At 42.7% G+C, this 24,459-nt stretch overlaps 1 protein-coding gene and 1 non-coding gene across 2 annotated transcripts in view; both read right to left on the bottom strand.

Annotated features, from left to right (window-relative positions):
- Positions 1–1,430: 1,430 nt before the first annotated feature.
- The window catches only part of LOC148521421 (dmX-like protein 1), a 69,873-nt gene continuing 46,844 nt past the window's right edge, over positions 1,431–24,459 (bottom strand). The window contains exons 13-18 of the mRNA XM_088475142.1: positions 24,292–24,419; positions 17,051–17,143; positions 16,854–16,945; positions 5,955–6,007; positions 3,793–4,010; positions 1,431–3,407 (exon numbers count right to left, since the gene is read on the bottom strand). Coding sequence (XP_088331268.1) covers positions 3,183–3,407; positions 3,793–4,010; positions 5,955–6,007; positions 16,854–16,945; positions 17,051–17,143; positions 24,292–24,419 — 809 coding nt within the window. The 3' untranslated portion in view covers positions 1,431–3,182. The remainder of the gene's footprint in view (positions 3,408–3,792; positions 4,011–5,954; positions 6,008–16,853; positions 16,946–17,050; positions 17,144–24,291; positions 24,420–24,459) is intronic.
- Positions 10,359–10,523, bottom strand: LOC148521422 (U1 spliceosomal RNA). The gene has a single exon (XR_015878824.1). It is a non-coding gene; the product is annotated as a U1 spliceosomal RNA (small nuclear RNA).

The following is a 24,459-nucleotide window of genomic DNA, read 5'->3' as shown; positions in this document are numbered from 1 at the left end:
TTTGAAGTTGGAAAGTGTTCCGAAGAGTTTGAATTGTGTCATCAACTTTGGCGGGGAATTTCCCAGATTAGTGACCATGGCTAAAAGGTAATCGCCAAAAAGGGCCAGGTTAAATTCTCTATATCCAACCCGAAACCAGAAATGTTGGGATTTAAGCCTACTTAATCATGCCAGGACGTCCATGCAGAGTAGATAAGTTAATGGGGAGGGGAGGCAACCTTGTAGGTAACGTTCCAGATGTTAAAGGAGGTAGAGAAGGAGACAATAATTTTGACCAGGGCAGAGGGATAACTTATAAAGGGAGATGATATGATGATAGCACACCCGCCATAAAATCACAGTCTACTCGATGGCCTTCTCGGCATTGGTGGACAACAGAATAGTTAGGACGCCAGATTTAGAGACAAATGCATAAGTGAGATAACACCACTAAAGTAAACACAGGCTTCTCGTCTTGGGAACCCTCGACTAACTAGGCATAGATCAGAGGGGGAATTGCATGGTGCAGCAAAATGCTGTTGTAGGCCTTTTGGTTCAGGGTAACCAGTCACTCTGTGCAAGTTGCTGACTCGAGATCTAGCAAAACAGCCCCAGACCATCCCAAAATTCAAAAAGGCAAAACATTTTTATTGTTCTTAAAAGCACTGCCCTTTAAATGTTGTGCTTCAACAATCCGGGAAGGAGCAACTTCTATAAGCCTCCACTTAGTAATCAAGATATTTGAAAAAAAATATGGAAAACATACTTCATTACCTAGACCCCATTAGTTATTACTACTGGTGGGGAGGAGGCCAGGCTGTAATGTGATCATTGCAGTGTACTGTGATGTCAGAGAGGGACAAAGTTTACTCTGCACAACAGGAAAAAGTACAGGGGATGGAAGATCTGAAAGTCCCCTATCCCCTCTTTCCAGCAGTTACAGACCTGGAGGTACCCTTATCTGGTGATAAATGTAAATCACTTGGCAATAACCCACCAATTGTACACCAAAACATAAAGAAGTCCAGGGATGGAGGAGGAGGATCTTTTCCATCCTGGCTTCAAATAACTAAGGGACACACTCATTTGAAAGAGAGAAATCCTCTGTTTCAAATGATGTGGCCCCTCAGTAGCTCTTGTCTGGTGACCTGCTGACACAAACATCATACACTGCAGAAAACTCAATGCCACCCTCCTTTGAAAAAGGGAAGTTCCTGCTTTTCCTACACACAAGCATTTCAGTCATGATAGTGAAAACCAGCAAAAACCCCCCACAACAATCAACACCTAAGTATGGCATTCTGCCTTTTATTGTTTTAGAAAGATTAATTAGTGCTGAAGCAAGGAACACAAAGTAATGAAGTATATATTTGTGTGCGATTGTGTGTCTTATATATTTCATATATACATATATACAGTAGCATCAGATTCTAAAAAGCACCAATGTCAAATTGCATTGAATGGTCTCTACGTTTATTTAAAAGATAGCTAATTAGTACAGGACAAAAATCACATAATTTCTTAATTGTTCCTTAGAAATTCTGAGATTAAAACACACAATTGTTCCCAAAATTTTAGCAGTTGATTATGGTGATTTTTTTTATTCTTAAAAACAGTCAATTATTCACACAGTTAAGGTCAATTTTTATGTAGTATTACACAAATGTAATTTAAACTGAAGAACATTATCTACTATATAAGTTATTGCACCTCTTAAGCTTAAATTCAGAATTTTGTGACTTTTCAAACAGTTTAAATAATCAAAATATAGCTTACAAAGTCTTCTTTAATAGAATAATTAAAAGAAAAATCAAATCCTGAGAATGTTATAAAAATCACCTATGACCATTCATTTAGGCCATCATATGTGTCTTAAACCCCAACCTCTCCCAATTGCAGTTTCTCATATGTTATTGCTAAAATCACAAAACTGGCTACTGTGGATCTTACAATAATTCAGCTGGCCAATAAAAATAAAGAATTGAGATGTATTTTGTTGTCTATCTAACCCTACAGAAACAGCAGTAGGAAAATTATTAGAAGAAAAGTGAACGTAGCTTTACAGATCTATAAATTTATCAGTGTTTCTGCAAAACAAAAACCTGAAGGGCACGCACACACACACACATAGTAGCCTGAAGACAAGAGCAGTCAACTGGAAAATACCTTTTATATACTCAGTTTACATTAGCCAGTAAGTGTTTAATCATCTTTGCTTTTAGCGATAACATATATGCAGATTTGAGCACGCCTGAGAAACATTGAATTTGGTTAGCAATGATTATATTCAACATATGCATCCATGGTAAAGAAAATATACCTTAAGAAACATAAATGGAGCAGTACAAAGTTCAGGTTGTTTGTGCTCTTTTAGCATTTTGGTCATACATCTTAAGTATAGAGTTTACATTTTGGCAAAAAAAAAAAGAGCAAACTTTACGAGACAGTTAATATCTCTATCTCCTTTCTATAAGCCTTACACATAAAACATTCTATCAAGTAAAGCAGTTATACATAATTAAGTGCTTTTAAAGATCATTATAGACTAAAAAAAAAAGGTGAACCAAATACACAGGGAGGGGTTGAAGGCAGGAGTTTAAACCAGGAAATAATTTACATAGGTACATTTTTACCTAACAGCATATTCTATTTAATTTCTTAAGTGATCTTTAATTGCCCTAAAATATAATTTTAATGTATTATATATTATATGTTTATATGTAACAATGATGATTAAATCATACTGTCCAACTGTTCCACACATTAAAAATATTTTTCAAATGTGCAGATTTGAAACATTTAAAAAAAACAATTTTTTTTAGAAAAAAAAAAAAACAAACTTCAGCAGCAGTACAAGTATGTATGAATATATGTATATACCATATTTTACATATTTATCAATTTCCTATTTTAGGCAACACTACATTCAAATGATGAATGATTGTGTTAATAATTTTTAAGGCATCAGTGCGTCAAGGGCTAAACAAAAAACAAAACGGAGATTCACAAAAATAAATATTAACTGCGCAAAGCATCATCATCATCATCATTGTGGCACGTCTGTAAAGCATTGCACATTTCATCTGCCGGCCACTTTTCTGATTGGATTTGTTACAATGTAATCCACTTTCGCTGCTAGTGCAGGACAATGCATTTTATAATCACTCAAGGGTCCAAAGGTTTAAATAATTCAGAATAAAGGCTCAGAGAACAAATTTTAAATCATTTTTCAGGTGTTCATTAATTGTACTAAAACGGTCTGGCAATATTCTCATTTTGACAGTGCCATCAGCTCCGCAAGAGAAAATGTGATTGGCTGGACCAGTCTCTATCTGCATCACCCCTGTGCCAATATTCCTGAAGATGGACTGTCGTGCATGCTCATTTAGGAAAGTGTGCAGCAGACTGCAAGTTGTTAGGCTCCAAACCTATAAAATGAAGTCATAGTAAAATATAAGATCATGGTAGTATAATATTACAACAACAGTTTATATCATTTGGATGTTAAGTTCTAGAGAAATGTAATTAACTTTCATTCATGTGTTAAATAGGGAACGTTGAACAAGTATAGACCATTAATGCAGTTACTAGATGCAGTGCTGCTCATTTCTCAGCATGTTTATTATTAATATTTGTGCAGGCTGCCATATTGATCGACCCGAGACATGACCCACAACGTGCATAAGAAAACATGACAGCCTCTATTAAGACATCAAAAAGAGTGGATCCAAAAAAGATACACATATTGTATAACTGTGCATTACATTTAAGTGTATTTCATTTGGGCAATTAAGTGGTTAATATTCAACATACCTTAATATTGCCTTCTGCAGATCCAGTAATAAAATACTCTTCTGTTGTGTCTACGGCAATGGCCTTGACTGCAGAATCATGGCTCTGGAAAACGTGTCTTTGTTGCCTCTGACGCAAGTCGAACAAGCAAGTAAATCCTTTTCTGCCTCCCGATATTAAAAGCTGACATTTTGGTGCATAAGTAATGACAGTTGCGCCACTATCATGGCACACGAAAGCTGCAAATTGAGCAAAATAATAATTACAAACTAATTTTATCCATATGCTGGGGATAAGCGCAAGGTTATGCAGTACAAATTAAGGGGAGACGTAGGTCTTGTAACCATTCATAATGTCGACAAGCAGTATGTGGACCCTGTAACACCAGCGCATCAACAAGTACTTAAAGCATTTAATGCGCGCTGGCAGTACACCTGCAAACATTAGGATTAATCAGAATTTTACAGCTGGCACCCGTGAAATGTATTAAGTAGCGTACTTGCCGATGCCCCGGCGTTCTGGGGTCCCCATAGTGCTTACAGATTATGAATGTCAACATGACCACTATATATCCATATTAAGTTACAATACAGAATGCAACATCCAGGGTTGCTAAAACTGGATTTAAAAAAAATAAAAAAATAATCAAAAAACGATATGATTTTAAAAAGTTTTTTTTTTAAAAAAAATATTTTTTTAAATAAACGTTTAACAATTTAAAATGTTTGCTTAAATAAAAAAAATGTAATAAAAAAATCCTATATAAATCCCAAAAATCTGATTTAAATCAAATCAGTTTTTATTAAAAAAAATAAATAAAAATTAAATAAAATTTTATGCAATCCGTGCAAAATCGCTTGTTTTGTGTAATTATCTCTACCAAATATCCAGGCCCGACCTAAGATAAATATGTCTAAACATTAACTATACCAAATACATACATGTATTTGTTCTTCTTATCAAAACCGTTTTCCAAATACAGTATAAGATACACATGAACAGTGTACTGTATGTATATATTTATCATAATTATGTTAATGAGTGTGTCTTAATTGAAGCCCAATCAGCATACTAGTTAGTATCCCAACTAATGTTCAAATCGACAAAAAAGTACAATTCTGTTACATTGCTGTGCACACATTTATCGTTTTATACATTTTTATTTTTTTAAAATGTATTTATTTTTAAAAAATAAACCTTTATTTCAAAATGCTGGGATGCTGTAGACAACAATAAAAATAAATCATTTGGTTCCTAGTCTAGACAAACAAGACTGACCATAGCTTTTGATACACATTTTTATATGAGATAAATAAGTAGGAAAAAAAGAAGTTGGGAAACATAGGTGTGAAATGGGAAAGGGTGTGCAGTTCTCCATAGTAATACCCCTTTTCCACCAAAATTCCGGGTCTGACCCGAAGTTGGAACAGGTTTCCTATCCGGATCAGACCTGGAATTTAGCCGGAGCCGACTCGTGATATTCCCGAGTCGGCGCCGCTCACACCGCAGTCGGGTCTGCATAGACCCGGCTTTTCCGGCGTGAAAGTGGACGCTTGGAGATGACGTCATCTCCAAGCGCCACTGAAGCCGGACCAATCGTCCGGCTTGCGGTGCACTGCAGGTCATCAAGACCCGGAGTGTACCGTACACACAGCTAAGTTTCACGGGCTACGCCCGTGTTAAACCCTATTTACCTGGGCTGGATTGCCGGGTCACTCGACCCGGCGATCCAACCCTCACCCCTTTTACACCAAGGACCTGCCCGGGTTAACCCTGCAATAACCCGGGTTTTAGCTCCAGTGTAAAAGGGGTATAAGTAACAAAAAAAATAATGAACTGCAAAAAATAGCCTTGATAAGAAATATGGGAAAATTCAATTAGGTGCGGTCATTTACCGCGAGCGAATAGATCGCCGGGCTATTCAATTAACCCCACTTAAGGAGGATTTCTTTTCAGGTATCATGAGACGCGAAAAAAAATCCACGAGTTAACACACGTTAAGCCAGGTATTGGCAGAAATAGGCTGCTACCTCCCTTTTATCTCCAATTATATATCTTGGCTAATTGAATTCCCCCCATAGCATCCAATTTCTAAGGAGTTTGATTGTCTGCTAAAGCAACTACATAAAAGGAAATTTTATTAAAAAACATTCACTGCCTAATCAAAAGAAAACGTTACTTACCATGAACTAAACTATTTGCAGGTGTTACCAATGTATCCCACATACAGATATTTCTGGAAAATGAAAACATTTCAAATATTTAGTATGCTTATACTTGGACTTCAAAACAGAAGAATTACAAAGGTAAGAAACCATACAATAAGTTTTTGTAAGTGACAAACCACTATTGACCACTGTTTAGATTTTGCAGTGCAATCTCACTATAGCATTCTTTGCCATTAAAAGCACATTTGACATGTATATCAAATAACTTTAGCAACTAGCATAACAGTCTAAAGCAGTGGTTCCCAAACTTTTTTGAATCACGGCACCCTACAGTATCCGCATTGTTTTCATGGCACCCCTAAGCCAAAAGTTTGCTCTTGAGGAAAGAAATGATTAAGTAAACTGCTCTTACCTGTCATCCTTAGGTTCAGTTATGTAGTGGTGTACAGGTTTGCGCTTCTGTTTGTCCACATAATTACATTACATTGACCATAAATAAGTTGATTTGGTGCTGGACCACAAACCTGAGGCACCCCTGCAAGTGTCCCGAGGCACCCCAGGGAGCCACGGCACACAGTTTGGGAAACACTGGTCTAAAGGGTTACACATATTGCGTCTTTAATATCTTTTGAATGTAGCGAAGATGGATACTCACCTCATTGACTGCTATGGAGGCTCAAGTTTAGAACACAAGTGCATATTACATGGCACAGGTGTTTTCATCTCCAATCTTCAAAAAACCCCAACAGGACATTTCTTTAATCATGCACAAGTGAGTTAACCTATTTTGCTGCACCACTAGTTATCCCACCTGTTTTCACAGACAGATACCCTGAAAACATGACCTGTGGGAGGTACTTCAGGATAGAAAACAGGATTTTGGTACTTACCGATAAATCCCTTTCTCCGATTCCACAGGGGACACTGGAGTTCAAGACAGTGGGGTATAGACGGTGGTAGAGTAGAGCCTGGCACTTTAAATAATTCAGAAGTGTGACTGGCTCCTCCCCCTCTATGCCCCATCAGCCCCAGTTTAAGAACTGAGCCCGAGAGGAGACGGAGGACCATAGGAAAACGAGGAGAAGGAGGAGACCACAGAACGGAACAAGACCGAATGAGGGAGAACAGAGGAACAAACTGCAGGGAACACATGCAGTCACACAACCTTATAAGAAACCAAACAAAATGGCAGGTACGCAGCGCTGGGCGGGCGTCCAGTGTCCCCTGTGGAATCGGAGAAAGGGATTTATCGGTAAGTACCAAAATCCTGTTTTCTCCTTCATCCACTAGGGGACACTGGAGTTCAAGACAGTGGGGACGTCCCAAAGCCAACCTCCCGGGTGGCAAGCGCGGAGAACTTGCCGAACCCTTGGCAAAACCGAAAACCGGGATCACCAAGAACCGTAGGCCTAATGGAAAGGCAAGAGCTGAAGATCAAGTGTTGTAGAGCAGAGGAGACAATCAAGGCTCCTTGCTAAACAGCCATAGAAAATCCACACCTTACAGCGTAAATCGAATGGAATACTGCTAGCAAGAGAACAACCGCAGATGAAAGCTGAACACCGTAAGCTCAGCCGAAACAGACCAAGCACGAACAGAGTTGAACATGAGAAGCTGTATAATTTGGAGACAGCAGAATCCCAGCACTGCTGGACATAACTCATATAGTTATACATATAACAATACCAATCTACAGATACAGAGTTGATCCTGTCCACAGACTCCTAACAAGAGTATACAGGGAGCAAAAGACAAGACCGAACAGTCGCCCTGGACCATTCTTGAGGTCCAACTACTACAAGGTTGGCAACCAGAGTGAAACCATAGAAGTCTCCAATAAGGATAGAGATCCCAATGAGGCAGAGGCAGCTCTGAAAGAATCGAGACCACAATTCCTTTCAGAGCATCAGACAGCAGTACAATCAACTCAGAAACAGAGGGAAAAACAGCAACTGAAACCTTGCAGCTGTAAATCCCCATACCAGACCACTGGCAGAATGTCTGGCAGCCCATCAGTTGTCTGCCTATTGAGTGGTTACTACTGCCTGTGGTGGGTCTCGAATTAGTGTATGGGGCATCCCAGGTGGAGACCTTACAGCCCAAGCCACTGTGCCGACCTGAAAAGAAACCCACAGCAACAAACTCCAAACAACATCCAACATGATGGAAGTGCGTAGGCAGTATCAACTGCTGTCCTGAACATAGTATAAAAACAACCCAGTTACCCTAGCAGTTAAAGAGCACGGATGCAACAGTCACCCAGTGAGAGCTACCAATATAGGGAAGCAACCATACAGCAAGGCTACAGAACTAGGACAACCATAGAGGTACCCATCAGGTACCTGTCAGTGTGATGAAAATATTCACAGTACTGAACAGGAAAACCAACCAGGCCCCCTGCGTGGAACATAATGACTGTCACGCTTTAATATAAAGAAGTGCATAACCCCCAAGGCGCTACAGTCACAGTCCATTATAACCCCAACAGAAGAATAAAGTGACTTGCTATGCACGCCAGGAAAGCTCTAAAGTGTAGAGCCTACTGCTAAAAAGAGTGGATGGCTACTAAGTCTGCAGCTAGGATGCATAAGGGAGAATAACGGCTATGTCGTGTCAGGTTGCATGAAATCGGAGCATCTTACAAGGCAATAGTGGGGTACCGCTTACCTGTGAGCAATCAGAAGCCCTCTAGAAACTATGTAGAATGTCACTGACCTTCTCCATCTCACAGCAACCCGTCACATCGGGAATAGAGAGTAGCTTCAGTGGGCTAAAAACCAATGCTCCATAGCACAGTCTTCAGTCTGGCGATGTTGCCGTAGGAGAGACTGTAGAAAACTAGCAAAATGTTAGTGGTAACAAGAAGGTCGTACTACAGGACTCTATACCTGAGCTTGTTCCATTAGGGATGTGTATCCTTATATAGATTATACATATACCCCAAGCACGGTCTGCTAGAGTAAGTATTAGTACATTAACACTTATAATGGTTAAGTGCGTATTAGTCAAGAGGCGGGATAGTGAAAGAATTAAATAAGACCCTGTACTGGTCAAGATACACATAGCAATATTACATATTTGATGATGGATCCCACCAGTGACCCTTGACAATCATAGTGTTCACAATGAGGGATTAAACTTGAACCGCAGGGCCCATGATTTACTGGATACCCACCAATCTAATCAAGCCAGGCCTGACCCTGCCTATTCGGCGGGTGGCCCTAGACCTTCAGGCACAGGAGCAGAAGTGTGGTCTGTTGTCATTTAACCAAGTAAGCCCTGAGGATGGAATAGAATCTGGATTTTTATGTACTGATAGGAATGTACCCAGGGGCCACTTTATAGCCTCATTTTATTGAGATATGCGACTAAACAATAATATGGAGTACAGGAACCTATACAGAGAAAGGTACCTGTACATAGACATAGAATGCAATAATTATCCCAAGTAAGAAGGGATACATCTGTAAAGAAAACCCCAGTTAGGGCTATAAAAAAAACCAGGTGTTTCCCAATTATTAGGAAGTAGTCATACGAGGAACATGAATATATTGGTATACATACACACGTACACTTAGACAAATAGTTGCATGAGAAGTCAACATAGTAAGTATACTTGTCAGACTCCTGCACCAGGAGATCATTATGCTCTATATAATATATAAATATATACATAGTAGGAACCACAAATAGCGGCACTCCGAGACTTAAATAGTGATCAAAAAGGTATATCTAAACTATGTTGAAACAAACAGGCCGACGTTTCGGGGGATACGTGCCCCTTTGTCAAAGCGAGTATATATACATACACCTATATACACATACATTGTAATAATAATAACTCCCCCGAAAAGGGGGCGCCGTAGATATAAACTGACAGGAACAAAACTGTAAACCCAGAAGGGTGTAAGTGCCTATCTTATATACATGTGTGGACTACCAGAAGGCTCCCAGACAAGTATATGGTCCATATTAGAAGCCATGCCTTAGGGAATTGTTACTATCACAATGTAAACTGCAGAACATGACTCTAGTCTATAGAGCCAATATAATATATTATAGCCTACAGCTTCTGGTAATCCCAGCTGGCTTCCCATCTGTGGAATTAGAGGTAACCTAATGATTGCGGAAGCATAGGCATACCCACACATATAACAAATACATTCATACATAGTAGGTGTAAATAGAAGTTGTTGTACCAACCCACCGCAGCAGGAGAGTCCAGCCTCCAATTGCAGTATCTTTCTTTTTAAAATATGCAAGGTATCAGATATAAAACTGATAAGAACAAATCCTACCCCTGCCTTTATGGCAAGGATAAGAAGCGATACATACATACATATATATATACATATATATATACATACATACATACATACATGTACCCTCATACAAGGTCACAGGTAACGATAATTTATCCAGGAGAAAGCGTGAACGCAGTCCCCCACTTCCACAAATTATGCAGTCGAGATTTCCGCATTTTGAGAAATCATCGGGGGTCAGCACACCCAGAGTGCAATGGATGCGCCTCGCCCTGGGAGAATCACCTTTGTAATCATGGTATCTCCCCTGCCAGGTAAGTATGAACTGTGGCTTACCTCCACGCAGGGAGACTGCTGATGTGCCGTGTGTCCATCCTCTGTAGGCCTGATATTTTAGCAGCGCGCTGTCCCAGACTGGTATAGATCCTGGGAGCCTTCTGCCCTTGCCTTATCAGGTGAGCCATTTGAGCTCCAGTTGAACCCACCTTTTCAAAGTGGGGATCAAAAGGACAACCTCAGATCAATGAAGTATACTGCATTATATTTAACGTATACAGGCATATTTGTCATGCGGAGGGCAAAGTGACATGGACACAGCCTCTGTATTAGGCTGCGGCATGTTCCTCCCTGAGCTAGTGTCAGGGGTCCAGACACTCACTCTATAATAGTGGCGGCGGGTCCCATGATATGTAGAGGTACTGCTTCAATAACATCTGACATTAGTGAGTACTGATTAATTTCCTAATCAAACAGACTCCAGCAGCCATCTTGAGATAGACAATTGTAAAATAGTCGCAACTATCTCTACACAGTGACATCACAATGACGTAGAGCAGCAGTTAGGATAGTTGTGGGGTCGACAGTTTTGAAGTGCTCTCCCCTACAGAATAGAAGTACATTACTGCTAGATAAAGTACTAACAAGTTCATTGCTGGAATCTGACCACCATATAGGAACTACAGAGATGAGCCAAGTTCTATATGGACCATTCCGCTGCGTGACTAAGTAAGCAGGAAGACTGCTACACTGCGTGCATAATTTGTAATCAGCTCAGTATGCCTCAGCATTGTACTATAATAGAGACCAAACTAGGTTCTATCTAGATTCTACAGCTATGCACAGGGGAGACTATACACATAGGTCCTCTTCATCTATATATTTATTAACAGTTCTTATATATCGCAGCGTATTCCGCCGCGCTTTATCATTGGAAACATCAATAGAACAAAACTGGTTTTAACAGACAGTATATATAAGCAGGAAAGCCCCATATATATACACATATATACTCATACATACACTTAACTCATGTAGGCATGTATACAAAGCTACCCATATTGCATTATGTCATAGGTAGACAAATGTGCTTGGAACTAACTCCAGCAGCGGTACAGTGAGTGCAGCGTCTTCAGGCACAAACTTCTACGCCTCTCCCTGCACTGCAAACAGCTGCCTCTGCAAAGTTACAGACTGCCTGTATTCTGTACAGTGACAGTCTCTGCATATGCCTGCGCTGTAGTGTGCGCCAACTGAGAGGCTAGAAAAAATATGCGGTGCCTGCTCCCCGGGAGCAGTAACGGCTGCCGGACCTAAGCCACGCCCCCTCACTGCCGGGAGTAGAGCCCCGGCGCTAACTGCATCCGGTCTTAACCGGCAATAAACTAACCCCTGCTGCTCACCACTATGGCATAGAGCAGAGGGAGGAGGAGATCACATCGGCAGCAGTCACACAGCGCTGTCAGACTCTTTTAAGTGAGCCAGCGCTGACTCAGCAGTGCAGGGATGTTAAGAGATGCGCCAGCAGCTCGTAGCAGGGCAGTGCACAGCGCACCTATGTAATTACAGACTGTCTGAACAGTCTCCCTTGATGGGTATCCGCGCTATATGCGCGGTAGCTCCGCCCCTTGTAATAACGCTAGTGGCGTTATAACAGGAATCCAGGACTGTATGAGCCTGGGAGGGGGCGGAGGGGCCGCAGATCTAACTCAGTCCCCCGCTAGTCAGGGGAACAGAGCTATACTTACCAGCTGCTGGCATCAGGACTGCGGCTAGGCATAGGGAAGCACGGACACAGCTTCTATATTAAGCTGTGGCGTGTCCCTCCCTGAGCTACTGCCAGGGTGCCTGGGACCCGGACACGCACTCTTTATTAGTGGTGGCGGGTCCTCCTGATGCCTCCATGTAGCAGGCTGACAGACGCAGCACTCTGTCAGCCTGTCCTCAATGCTTGTTGAAGCTATGAAAATAAATAAAGTTAAAATAAAAGTAAAATTACTAAGTGTGGGCTGGAGCTCAGCCCTATGTGACCGGCTCTTCTCGGGCACATTTCTAAAACTGGGGCTGATGGGGCATAGAGGGGGAGGAGCCAGTCACACTTCTGAATTATTTAAAGTGCCAGGCTCTACTCTACCACCGTCTATACCCCACTGTCTTGAACTCCAGTGTCCCCTAGTGGATGAAGGAGAAATTATGAGCCCCTGCACTAGCCGACAATGGTACAGGTACATGAGAGAGTAGAACATGTTCCTCTTCACTCATTCACTCCAGTAAAGTATCCATGTACACTGACCCTGCGCCTATGGGACAGATGAGTACTACTCGTATGTCAGTTCAGTGGCGTAACTTCAGCCCCCGCAACTACTGGAGACATTGCAGGGGGGGGCTACTACTGAGGGCACTGCACTGGTGGGACCACTACTGGGGGCACTGCACTGGTGGCACAACTGAGGGCACTGCATAGGTGGGGATTACTGCTAGGGGCACTGCATAGGTGGGGATTACTGGTGGGGGACTACTACTGGGGGCACTGCTGGGGGAGGACTACTACTGGAGGCTCTGCTGGAGGGGACTACTACTGGGGGCACTGCTGGGGGGTTAGGACTGGGGGCACTATATAAGGGGGTCTACTACTGGGGGTATTATGTAAGGGGCACTGCATAGGGGGACAACTACCTGGGCGGCACTGCATAGGGGAGGTGGGGGGGTCAGAAATTTTTATGGCAGGGGGGAGCAAAATTTATAGTTACGCCACTGTGTCAGTTTGTGTATTTTGCATGATTTCAGTCTGCACAATACCAGAAAGATTGCATGCACATGTATGATTATTTAACGGTGTGCATCTGACTCACCTGCTGGCGTAGATTTAAGAGGCTAAAATGCATGTCGAGTGCAGCCAAGGCGCATGTTTACATAAACGTGTCTCACACAGGAAACATGCATATATGCCTATCAGGAGACATTTCTCTTGAAAGTGCTACAGGGCAGGTGGAAAAACAAGCCGATGACGACGACTTGGAGTAAACAAGGCACATACGCTACCGATGTAAAAGAGTACGTACGTATCTTAACTACTTTACTGGCGTGGTCACATAGGATGCAACAGCAGGCAGGTGGGCTTTCCCTGATATGGTAGCATCCCATAAGCTCTCTTCCTCAACTAGCATTTTTGTAACAGTCTCCTCTCCTCTCACCTGACTTCCATGAAGGGGGTTGAGCTGTGATGTGGGTGCCCCCCAGAATGTCATGTAATCGACAACCTCAAGACGGCAATTTAAGTTAAGAACTCCCCTGCAGCACTATATTGCCGCTCCTAGTGCTGTTTTATTGCTCAAAAGGGACTGGGCTGAATGTCGCACGCTATGCATTAGCACATATATGGCAGGGGGAGATAGAGGCATCTGTGGCCACTGTGGTGACATGGGGTGGTATAATGTTATATAAGGAAGATTTAAGGCTGCAGGTAGGGGTCAATTTCTATGGAGCATCTATTAGGGTGAATAAAAATGCTACATGGGTAATGGTATAGATGTCTGCTAGATATGACTGCAGGGTAGTGGAAGACACCATTAACAGATGTGTCCTCATACTCATAGCCTCAATATGGTGTGAGACATCTGGCGTGAGTGAGCCACTAGGTCCCGTGCAACTCTGCTTGCGCCCAGAATCTTTTTCACCAGAAAATGCATCTTCGTTGCAACCGGATGAGACAAACCACTTCATGACATTAGACTGATTAATTTGATATGCAACACTTGAATATCGGTGTGCGTCTTGAGTCTGCATAAGAAGCACAATTAGCGTGGAATAAAGCCATGGCTGCTGCATTGATTGTAGCATTTTGTATCAAGATTCAGACTCAGTGGCACATATGAAATTAATCAGTGCAATCTCGTGAAGCGGTTTGTCGCATATTGTTGCGACTAAGACGCATTTTTGGTTGAGAAAGACGCTTGGTGAAAGCAGTCTCATGGGACCTGGCGCCCCGAGAAAGGCTGTTTGGCGCAACTGTAGCAATAGTATACGAGGACACATCTGTGGGCAGATTTTTTGCAAAAAATATTAATAACTTTCTAAATGGGTACAGTATGATTTCCAAAATTAATTCATGTAAAAAAAAAAAAAAAAAAAGGAGATTTTTTTTTTTCTTTTTAAATTACCTGTTAGGTGGTTAAGCCCCTACAGTGCATCCAGAAAGTATTCACAACGCTTCACTTTTTCCACATTTTGCATGTTACAGCCTTATTCCAAAATAGAATAAATTGATTTTTGTCCTCAAAACTCTACACACAATACCCCATAATTACAACGTATAAAAGGTTTTTTTTGAGATTATTGCTAATTTAATAAAAAAAAACACCCTAAGAAATCACATGTACATAAGTATTCACAACCTTTGCTCAATACTTTGTTGATGCACCTTTGGCAGCAATTACAGCCTCAAGTCTTTTTGAATATGATGCCACAAGCATAGCACACCTATCTTTGGGCAGTTTCGCCCATTCCGCTTTGCAGTACCTCACAAGCTCCATCAGGTTGGATGGGAAGCATCGGTGCACAGCCATTTTCAGATCTCTCCAGAGATCTTCAATCGGATTCAAGTCTGGGCTCTGGCTGGGCCACTCAAGGACATTCACAGAGCTGTCCTGAAGCCACTACTTTGATATCTTGGCTGTGTGCTTAGGGTCGTTGCCCTGCTGAAAGTTGAACCGTCGCCCCACTCTGAGGTCAAGAGCGCTCTGGAGCAGGTTTTCATCCAGGTTCTCTCTGTACATTGCTGCATTCATCATTCCCTCTATCCTGCCTAGTCTCCCAGTTCCTGCCGCTGAAAAACATCCCCACAGCATGATGCTGCCACCACCATGCTTCACTGTAGGGATGGTATTGGCCTGGTGATGAGCGGTGCCTGGTTTCCTCCAAACATAATGCCTGGCATTCACGCCAAAGAGTTCAATCTTTGTCTCTCATGGCCTGAGAGATCTTCAGGTGCATTTTAGCAAACTCCAGGCGGGCTGCCATGTGCTTTTTACTAAGGAGTGGCTTTCGTCTGGCCACTCTACCATAAAGGCCTGATTGGTGGATTGCTGCAGAGATGGTTGTTCTTCTGGAAGGTTCTCCTCTCTCCACAGAGGAATGCTGTAGCTCTGACAGAGTGACCATCGGGTTCTTGGTCACCTCCCTGACTAGGGCCCTTCTCCCCCGATCGCTCAGTTTAGACGGCCGGCCAACTCTAGGAAGAGTCCTGGTGGTTCCGAACTTCTTCCATTTACGGATGATGGAGGCCACTGTGCTCATTGGGACCGTCAAAGGAGCAGATATTTTTCTGTACCCTTCCCCAGATTTGTGCCTCGAGACAATCCTGTCTTGGAGGTCTACAGACAATTCCTTGGACTTCATGCTTGGTTTGTGCTCTGACATGCACTGTCAAGTGTGGGATCTTATATAGACAGGTGTATGCCTTTCAAAATCATGTTCAATCAGCTGAATTTACCACAGGTGGCCTCCAATTAAGCTGTAGGAACATCTCAAGGATGATCAGTGGAAACAGGATGCACCTGAGCTCAATTTTGCGCTTCGCAGCATAGGCCGTGAATACTTATGTACATGTGATTTCTTAGTGGGTTTTTTTTTTTAATTAAATTTGCAAAAATCTCAAAAAAACTTTTTACATGTTTACATTATGGGGCATTGTGTGTAGAATTTTGAGGACAAAAAATTATTTATTCCATTGTGGAATAAGGCTGTAACATAACAAAATGTGGAAAAAGTGAAGCGTTGTGAATACTTTCCGGATGCACTGTATGTGAGTATCTGTAGTTACACTGTTAACTTATCAAAAACAAGGGACTAAAAAGGTTGTTTTGGCTCATTGAAGAGGACAATCAAAGTCATTTAGAATGACCAAGCAGAATTATATTAGATTTCATTCTAGCACTTTAAAGTTAAGTCTGTATTAAGATGAACAACATTAAAAATTTGTATAAGGAAGTTACACTGACTCAGTGATTAAGGTGCAGCACCTGTCACCTACACATTAAACCCATGACAAGAATAAACTTTGTTTTAATTTCAGTAAACCGTTTACATGTTTCAAGTAATATTATGTAAGGAGTGTGGTATAAAATGTCAACATTCAGAAAGTAGTAGTTAACTACAACCATCTACTATCAATTTATAAGTATTATGGCCTCAATAGGTGGATTGTTATACAATTGCTGGATGATTTGCATGATCCCTGGATCACATAATGTAGCACATGTGAGGTGTTACTAATGGTGGTGACAGGGTTGGGTTCAGGTTGGAACTTTAAAACTTATTAGTAGTTGTGAGTCAGATTGTTTTTGGCATATGCATAATCAATCGTTGCATCAATTACCTATTATCATTGGACTGTCCAGCTGTACCAATCAAGGAAGAGGAACTGATGAAAACAAAGTCGTTGGCAGTTTTGTTATGGCATTGCCATGTCTGTATGGTAAAGAAAAAGATATGAAGAACTGTACAACATATCTGTAAGAGGTAAAAGTACATGCACCAAAAAAAACAAAAAAACGAAAACAAAAGAATCCTTACTAAGTATGGTTTGGCAGGACTTCCATTAGCAGCAATATATTTCCAGTTGGTCTGATACAGACTGATAAACCCATCGGCATCAACAATTCCAAACTATTAAGAACAAACCAGAGAGAATGTTAGAAAACAAACAAAAGCAAAAATCACATAGGTTGTTCATAGATGTGATCATGTTGGTCTTTTACCAAATAATACTAAGTAATACAAGAAAAGAAAGTACAAGTGGAGAACTTCAACATAACTAATTTTATATAATACATTCATAATTCAATTGAATTTTGCAATACATAGAGGTTTTAGCATAATCATGGCCATGGTTATGGGCATACCCACCGTGCCCAGGTAACCTCTGAGGGTAGGTCCCTAACTTACTAGGGTTGAAATCTAGAGCACAGGACACTCCCAAACAGGCCCAGCTAAGCCAACCCAGGGCATCACTCTAATGAGAGGTGAAGTGTAAGAAAGTGTAACACAGATAAGAGCAGCTACTGCTGCATATATAAGAAGGTGAAAAATAGAGGTTTAAAAATAATACATATATATTAAACAAACAATAAAGGTGCTAAAAGTGTAAAAAGGAAAATGTGTTTATAATGTGATGCCCTGAAGCAACCCAACCAAAGCAATCCAGGGGACCCATGCCCCAAAAATCAACCCATAGCTGCACTGCAGTATAAAAATTTTTAGGACTTACCTAGGATTGTGCCTTGTACTAAGGTGCAGTCAAAATGCCAGAATCCCTGCTTAAAACCAATGTGGGAGGGGTGCTAATCTAGGTTGAAGGCGTCTCAAACCTTCAGGTGTGCATGGAGCACACTAAATAGAGTATATAGAAAAGGGGGCCCTAGACAGCACACCCTTCAACCTAGATTAGCACCCCTCCCCCATTGGTTTTAAGCAGGGATTCTGGCATTTTGACTGCACCTTAGTACAAGGCACAGTCCCAGGTAAGTCCTAAAAACGTTTATACTGCAGTGCAGCTATGGGTTGATTTTTGGATTGCTTTGGTTGGGCATCACATTATTATTATTATCTTGTGTTTGCAACAACAGTCTCCACAGGTAGCACCTCCCATTATATATATAGACGTGCAGTCTAGGGCCCCCTTTTCTAAATACTAAGCATTAGTCACATAAATATTAAAAACAAAATTTAACTATTACCTTGTTTACAAGGCTTAACAAATAAAAGTTGAACACTAATACCCTTTCACACTGAGCTTTTATGATGACAATTGCTGGGAAGTAGGATATAATTAATAGCAAGAGCAGCAAGTTGATTAGTTTTTACTAATTAAGTCCAAAATAATAGGCGTTATGGTAGACTTAAACTTTGTTAACTAATTTTCTTCGAAGTCCATAGGGTCCACAGGGACACCATTGGGAAAATGTGGTTGGAGTGATCCAGGCACCAAACAGTTAAGCTTTCAGCTCCCAGGATGACTCAGGTCCTCCTCCATATATACCCCGCCCCTGGCTACAGGCACTCCGTTTTGTAAACAAGCCCAAGGCAGAAGAAGGAAAGAGGAAAAGGAAGAACAATGTACACCAGAAACACTCTCACACAAGATGAGGGAATCCGTGACCGAAAGAAAAATGACCCAATGCAGCCAGGTGTGTCAGGGTGGGTACCCTGTGGACGCTATGGATTTTGAAGAAAAAGGTAAGTCTACAATAATTCTTATTTTCTTCTTCAGGGTCCATAGGGGTCCAAAGGGATATCATGGGGATGTCCTAAAGCAGAACCCGCCGCCCAAAGGAAGCATTCTGAGAGGCAAAAGTGTGAAAGGCGCAGAACCTAAAAAAAAGTGTGGACAGAAGACCACATGTCAGCCTTGTACAATTGTTTAGCAGAGGTACCACAACGAAACGCCCACGATGGTCCCAAGGGACCGGGTAGAATGTGCTGTTGTCGTGTTTGGAACAGGGAGATCAGCCTGAATGTAAATCTGATAGTCATACGCAACAATTGAGCCAGAGTTTATTAGCTGGCCAGCCTCGTTTGTGAAAACCATATAACACAAAAAGAGCGTCTGATTTTCTAAAAGAGTTTGTACGATCCACATAGATACGGAGAGCATGAACACACATTCAGGGAGGCTTCACCTACAGAAAGGTCTGAAGACTGAAAAGCTGGACCCACAATCTCTTCATTGACATGGAAACGGGACACTACCTTAGGAAGGTAAACCCGCCCGTGTACGGAGAACAGCTCTATCCTGGTGAAAAATGAAAAAGGGGAGCAACAAGAGCGCTGCCAAATAAGAGACTCTGCGTGCAAAAGAGATAGCGAGGAGAAAGTGTCTTCGCTGTCAACTACTTCAAATCCAATGAGTCCAGAGGTTCAAATGGGGGAGCTTGTAATCCCTTGAGAACTAAAGACAAATCCCACGGTGCCACCGGTGGGACAAAGGGTGGCTGCACTCGAAGAACACCCTGAAGAAAAATAAATAAATAATAATTCTAACATCTGGCAGAGAAGCAATCTTTCGATGGATCAAACTGATAGCGCAGAAACCTGTACTCTAAGAGTGGCCAGACTGAGACCGAGGTCTAACCCAGCCTAGAGTAAAGCATGTACCCGGGAAACCCCAAAAACCTTAGGGTAATAAATTCTGTGGGAACACCACTTACCAAAAGAATGCCAGACTGTAATAGATGCTGGCAGAGGAATTTGCTTTCGTGCCTCAAGAGCCACATCATCAAAGACAGACGAGGTAGGTCGGATGCAGGCAGGGACCCTGCACTAACAGATCCGGCCACAGAGGAAGAGGAAATGGAGTGTCTATGGATAGATGCCGTATGTTGGTGAACCAATGACGCCTGGACTAAGCAGGAGCTACCAGTATTACTGTGCTGCCTTCCTGCCTGAATTTCCTGAGGACCCTTGGGAGGAGGGAAATCGGAGGAAAGCGATACGCCAGCTTGTAGTTCCACTTCGCTGCCAGCATGTCCACAAAGGCTGCTGAGGGGTCTCTGGTCCTGGACCCGTACCTTGGAACCTTGTGGTTGTCACGTGAGGCCATGAGGTCCACGTCTGATAGGCCCCATTTGTTTACCAGAAGTTGAAAAACTCCCGGATGGAGAGCCCACTCTCCGGCGTGTATAGCCTGACGATTCAGCAAGTCCACTTCCCAGTTGAGGACTGCCGGGATGAAAATTGCAGAGATAGCCGGAAGATGACGTTCTGTCCAAATCAGAATGTTTGTCACTTCCTACATGGCTGCATGGCTGCGCATGCCTCCCTGATGAATGAGATAGGCTACTGTGTATTAGCGCTTTGTATACTGTGCGCAGCTCCAGGATTTTTAAGGGCAGGTGACTTTCCCGATTTGTCCATCTTCCCTGAAAGGTATGATGACCGGTCACCGCCCCCCATCCGCGAAGACTGGCGTCCGTGGTGAGGAGCACCCAATTTTGAATCCGAAATAGGCGACCTTTATCCAGATGAGCTTTTTGTAGCCACCACGAGAGAGACGAACCTCCGGAGTGAGAAGTATCCTTTGGGATCGTTATTAGATGATACTGCCCGTTCCACCGGGAGTAAATGAATTGTTGCAGAGGCCTGGAATGGAATGGAGCATATTCCACCATGTTGAAGGTGGTCACCATTGATCCCAGGACCTGCATCGCTGATAGAATGGATACCCTCAGCTTGCGTACTCGCAATATTAGGGGTGAAATCTTGTCCTCAAGTAGAAATACCCTTTGTGTCGGAGATTCCAGAAGTTCCCCCAGATGTACCATACGCTATATTGGAAAAAGAGAGGATTTCTTCCAATTGATGATCCAGCCATGTGTCTGTAGGCAAGCAATGGTCAGTTGGAGATGGTGTTGTCGAACAGCTGGAGACTATGCCAATATCAGAAGGTCATCCAGGTATGGGAGTATTCTGATTCTCTGATGCCCAAAGTAGGCAGTCATAACCACCATTATCTTTGAGAAGACCTGTGGGGCTGTTGATAGACCAAAGAGCAGTGCCTGATATTGGTAATGTTGTTGTAGGATTGGAAACCGTAGAAATTGTTGGTGGGATGGCGTGATAGGCACATGCAGATACGCATCCTGAATGTCCAGGGAAGCCATAAAATCCCCAGGTTCCATTACCAAAATAATTGACCGAAGAGTCTTCATAAGGAACATGGGTACATTGATAAACTTGTTGAGGGTTTTCAGATTTAGAATAGGGCGATGAGACCCATTTGGTTTCTGAACCAAAAATAGATTGGAGTAATAACCCCTTCCTTGTTGAAACACAGGAACCAGGATTATCACCCCTGCCCGCAGCAGGTGTGATAGCCCAGGAGGGTCAAGACCTTGACAGAATCTGATAGGGGAGATGTACAAAAAAAACAAACTTCTGGGGGTGATGCCCCCAGAAAGTGAGAGCATATCCCTGAGAGACCATTTCTCGGACCCAGGCGTCTGTTGTTTGATGCCAGTGGTCCACAAATTGAAGTGGTCGGCCTCCCACCCTGGGATCCTCCAGAAGGTGGCCCGCCCCATCAGGCAGAGGGTTTGTCAAACAGCTTAGAGGTTGGATGTCTGACTGGCCAGGATCTCTTAGTTTGCTGCTTAGTGGTCCTGCGAGAACTAGACGGTCTGGAGGAATACTGTCCGTTTGCTCTTCCTTGAGTGCGAAAAGACCGAAAAGAAGATTGCCTAGACTTTGATGTAGCTGTTGATGACAGACCTGCAGATTTTGAGGCTGCCAGAGTAGCCACTATCATATCCAATTCTGCTCCAAAAAGTATGTTTCCATAAAAAAATAAGGATTACAGAGCCTTCTTAGATCCGGTATCTGCTTTCCAGGACCTTAACCAAAGGGCTCTATGAGCAACAACCAAAGCTGCCGATGCTTTAGAAGCCAGGAGCCCAGCATCTATTGCAGCCTCTCCCAAATAAGAGGCCACTTCCTGTATGTGGGAAATATAGGTCAGCTGCTCTCTGGTAGCATTCGGTAGGGTATTTTTTAATGCCCCCGTCCATTCTTCAACCACCTTGGATACCCAAGTCGCGGCCATAGCTGGTCGAGCTCCAATGAAAACACTAATTTATATTTCAAGTTTTCTATCTGTAGGATCTTTAAGGGAAGATACTGACTGTATAGGTAACATAGCACTCCTGATAAATGTGTCACATGAGCATCCACAGTAGAAGGGACTTCCCACTTAGTACATTCAGTAGGTGGGAAAGGATACAAAAATGCTAAATCTTTTCGTAACATGGAACCATTTATCCGGCTTACTCCATGCTTCTTCCATAACTTCAGTGAGCTGCTCAGCTTTTACCACCTTCTGGTGTTTAAGCACTGGAACCTTAGGTCTAGGGGCTGGCTCATTATCCTGTATATTTAGGATTGATTTAACCACCCTTACCAAAGAAGGGACATCCATTGTAGAAGGATGGTCCTCCTCTCCTGAGATAGCTCCTGGAGAAGAACCCGGCGCATTATCTGATTTCTACGATGATGAATCTGAATCTACATTCTGAGCAGACTGATGAATAATATTGTTTGCTAAGGCGCTTTAGTGACTACCTGCAACATTTGTTGAAATGCAGCATCTGACTGAGTGGACATTAACATCCATCCAGGAAGGATGTACAGGGGGAACAAACATAGGAGGCTGGAACTGCTGTGGGTATCCCATTAAGGGAGGCAGTATGGGAGTAGCCAAACGGTCCACTAACTGCGTCATAACCTGAGACAAGGAGGACACAAACGATGATCCTGTCAGGGGCTTGTAAACTGGACTGGTGAGGTGGTTCTTTATACAGGATGGTTTGTGTGCGGTTTGTTATAAAGTCCTGAGGGGACAAGCCCGCCAAACAACTTTTACATGAAACCAGCACCTGGGGGCTCAGTTTCCGGTTTACTCTTATTCATAGACATAATAAGTGCAATTGTGACTGCCTTCACAAACAACAAAATAAATGTGAAGAACAATTTAAAAAAACAAAAAAATTCCCCACACACCTGTAGCAAAGGGGTGAGGAGAAACAGTAATGATAGTTATACCTGACCGTACAGAAACTAAAAGAAGTAACAACACAGCAGAGCTAGCAAAAGTCACATCCAATGCATGTACAATATACTTGCAATGGGCCCTGAATCAACTACTCAAAGCACACGGCTTGGTAGAATTTTGAGCACTTTATAACCTGGCCTCTGGGGAGAGGTATACAGGGAGATCAGATGATAACCTCCTGAGACCAGCAGCTTTTGCACAACAATGATAGCGGTCGCTGTGCGACTCATAACCCAGACGCGGGAAAACCTCAGTGGGATCGGCGTCTGGGCTGGGGGAGGGACTGCCAGGGAGAGTCTACCTCACCCATGCTGTAACAAACCCCGGGTGTGCTAGCCTTATACATGGCCACCGCCACTGTCCCCCACGCCAGACTGACTTGCCCCGGTGGACTAGTGGTGGAGCAAACGCAGTGGTCGCCCCACTACAGTGGCCATGGACTGCGTTCCCGTGTGTCCGGCTGCAGTCCCGGGTCCCAACTTCGCCGCCAGCCAAGCACCGCTGGTGCCCACCAAAATCACCAGTCCGGTTACTGGTGTTGCGGCGACGGCGGGGCTAGATGGAGCAACACAGGCGTCCTCTAGGATGCCTAGCGCTGCTTACTCTAATAGTAAAAAATAAAATAAAAATAACTAAAAACAAATCCTAAAATAAAAAGCTTGGGACTGCCTGAGCAGTCCCCCTGTTATAAAAGGTGTGTCTGAATCCTGCCGCAACAAACTCAAAACTGAGTGCCTGTAGCCAGGGCCGAGGTATATGTGGAGGAGGACCTGAGGCATCCTGGGAACTGAAAGCTTAACTGTTTGGTGCCTGGATCACTCCAAACACATTTTCCCTAAGGTATCCCTGTGGATCCCTATGGACCCTGAACAAGAATGACAACAATTTGGTAGTAGTAAATCAATTAGTTGAAGTTAGGGTAGTATAGGTATTTTTCCTAAAGCTGAGTTTATTGGGCACAACATGGAAAGTAAGCATCACAGCAAAGGAAAGAGCTAAAGTTTAGAACAGGAAGGATGAAGAGGTCACAGTCACACGCCAATGACCAGATTTAGCGCATTGCATTTTGTAAATGATTCAAAGCCACTGAAATATGAATCCATCAATAAAAACAATTCTATACAGTAGGTGTAAAAATAACTCTGCATTTGTTATTCTGTTTTTTTCTGCTTTTCTGTTTAGTATTTTCCCATAAATACATAATAATATGTACCTTGTTTCCCTGGTGGTTAAACTTAATCCGTGTTATTCTGGAATTTCCACCTGTCCGGAAGCATGTTATCTGCTGGGCATGACCCCACTCAAACATCCTTACACTACCATCTTGAGCTCCAGTTAGATCTATACAAACAGACCACATAAATCAAGTATTGTTCACCAG

Source organism: Taudactylus pleione, unplaced genomic scaffold, assembly GCF_031769625.1.
Source record: "Taudactylus pleione unplaced genomic scaffold, aTauple2 ptg000162l, whole genome shotgun sequence".
Lineage (NCBI taxonomy): Eukaryota > Metazoa > Chordata > Amphibia > Anura > Myobatrachidae > Taudactylus > Taudactylus pleione.
The sequence above is the reverse complement of the archived record's forward strand: the minus strand, read 5'-3'. Positions and strand labels throughout refer to the sequence as shown.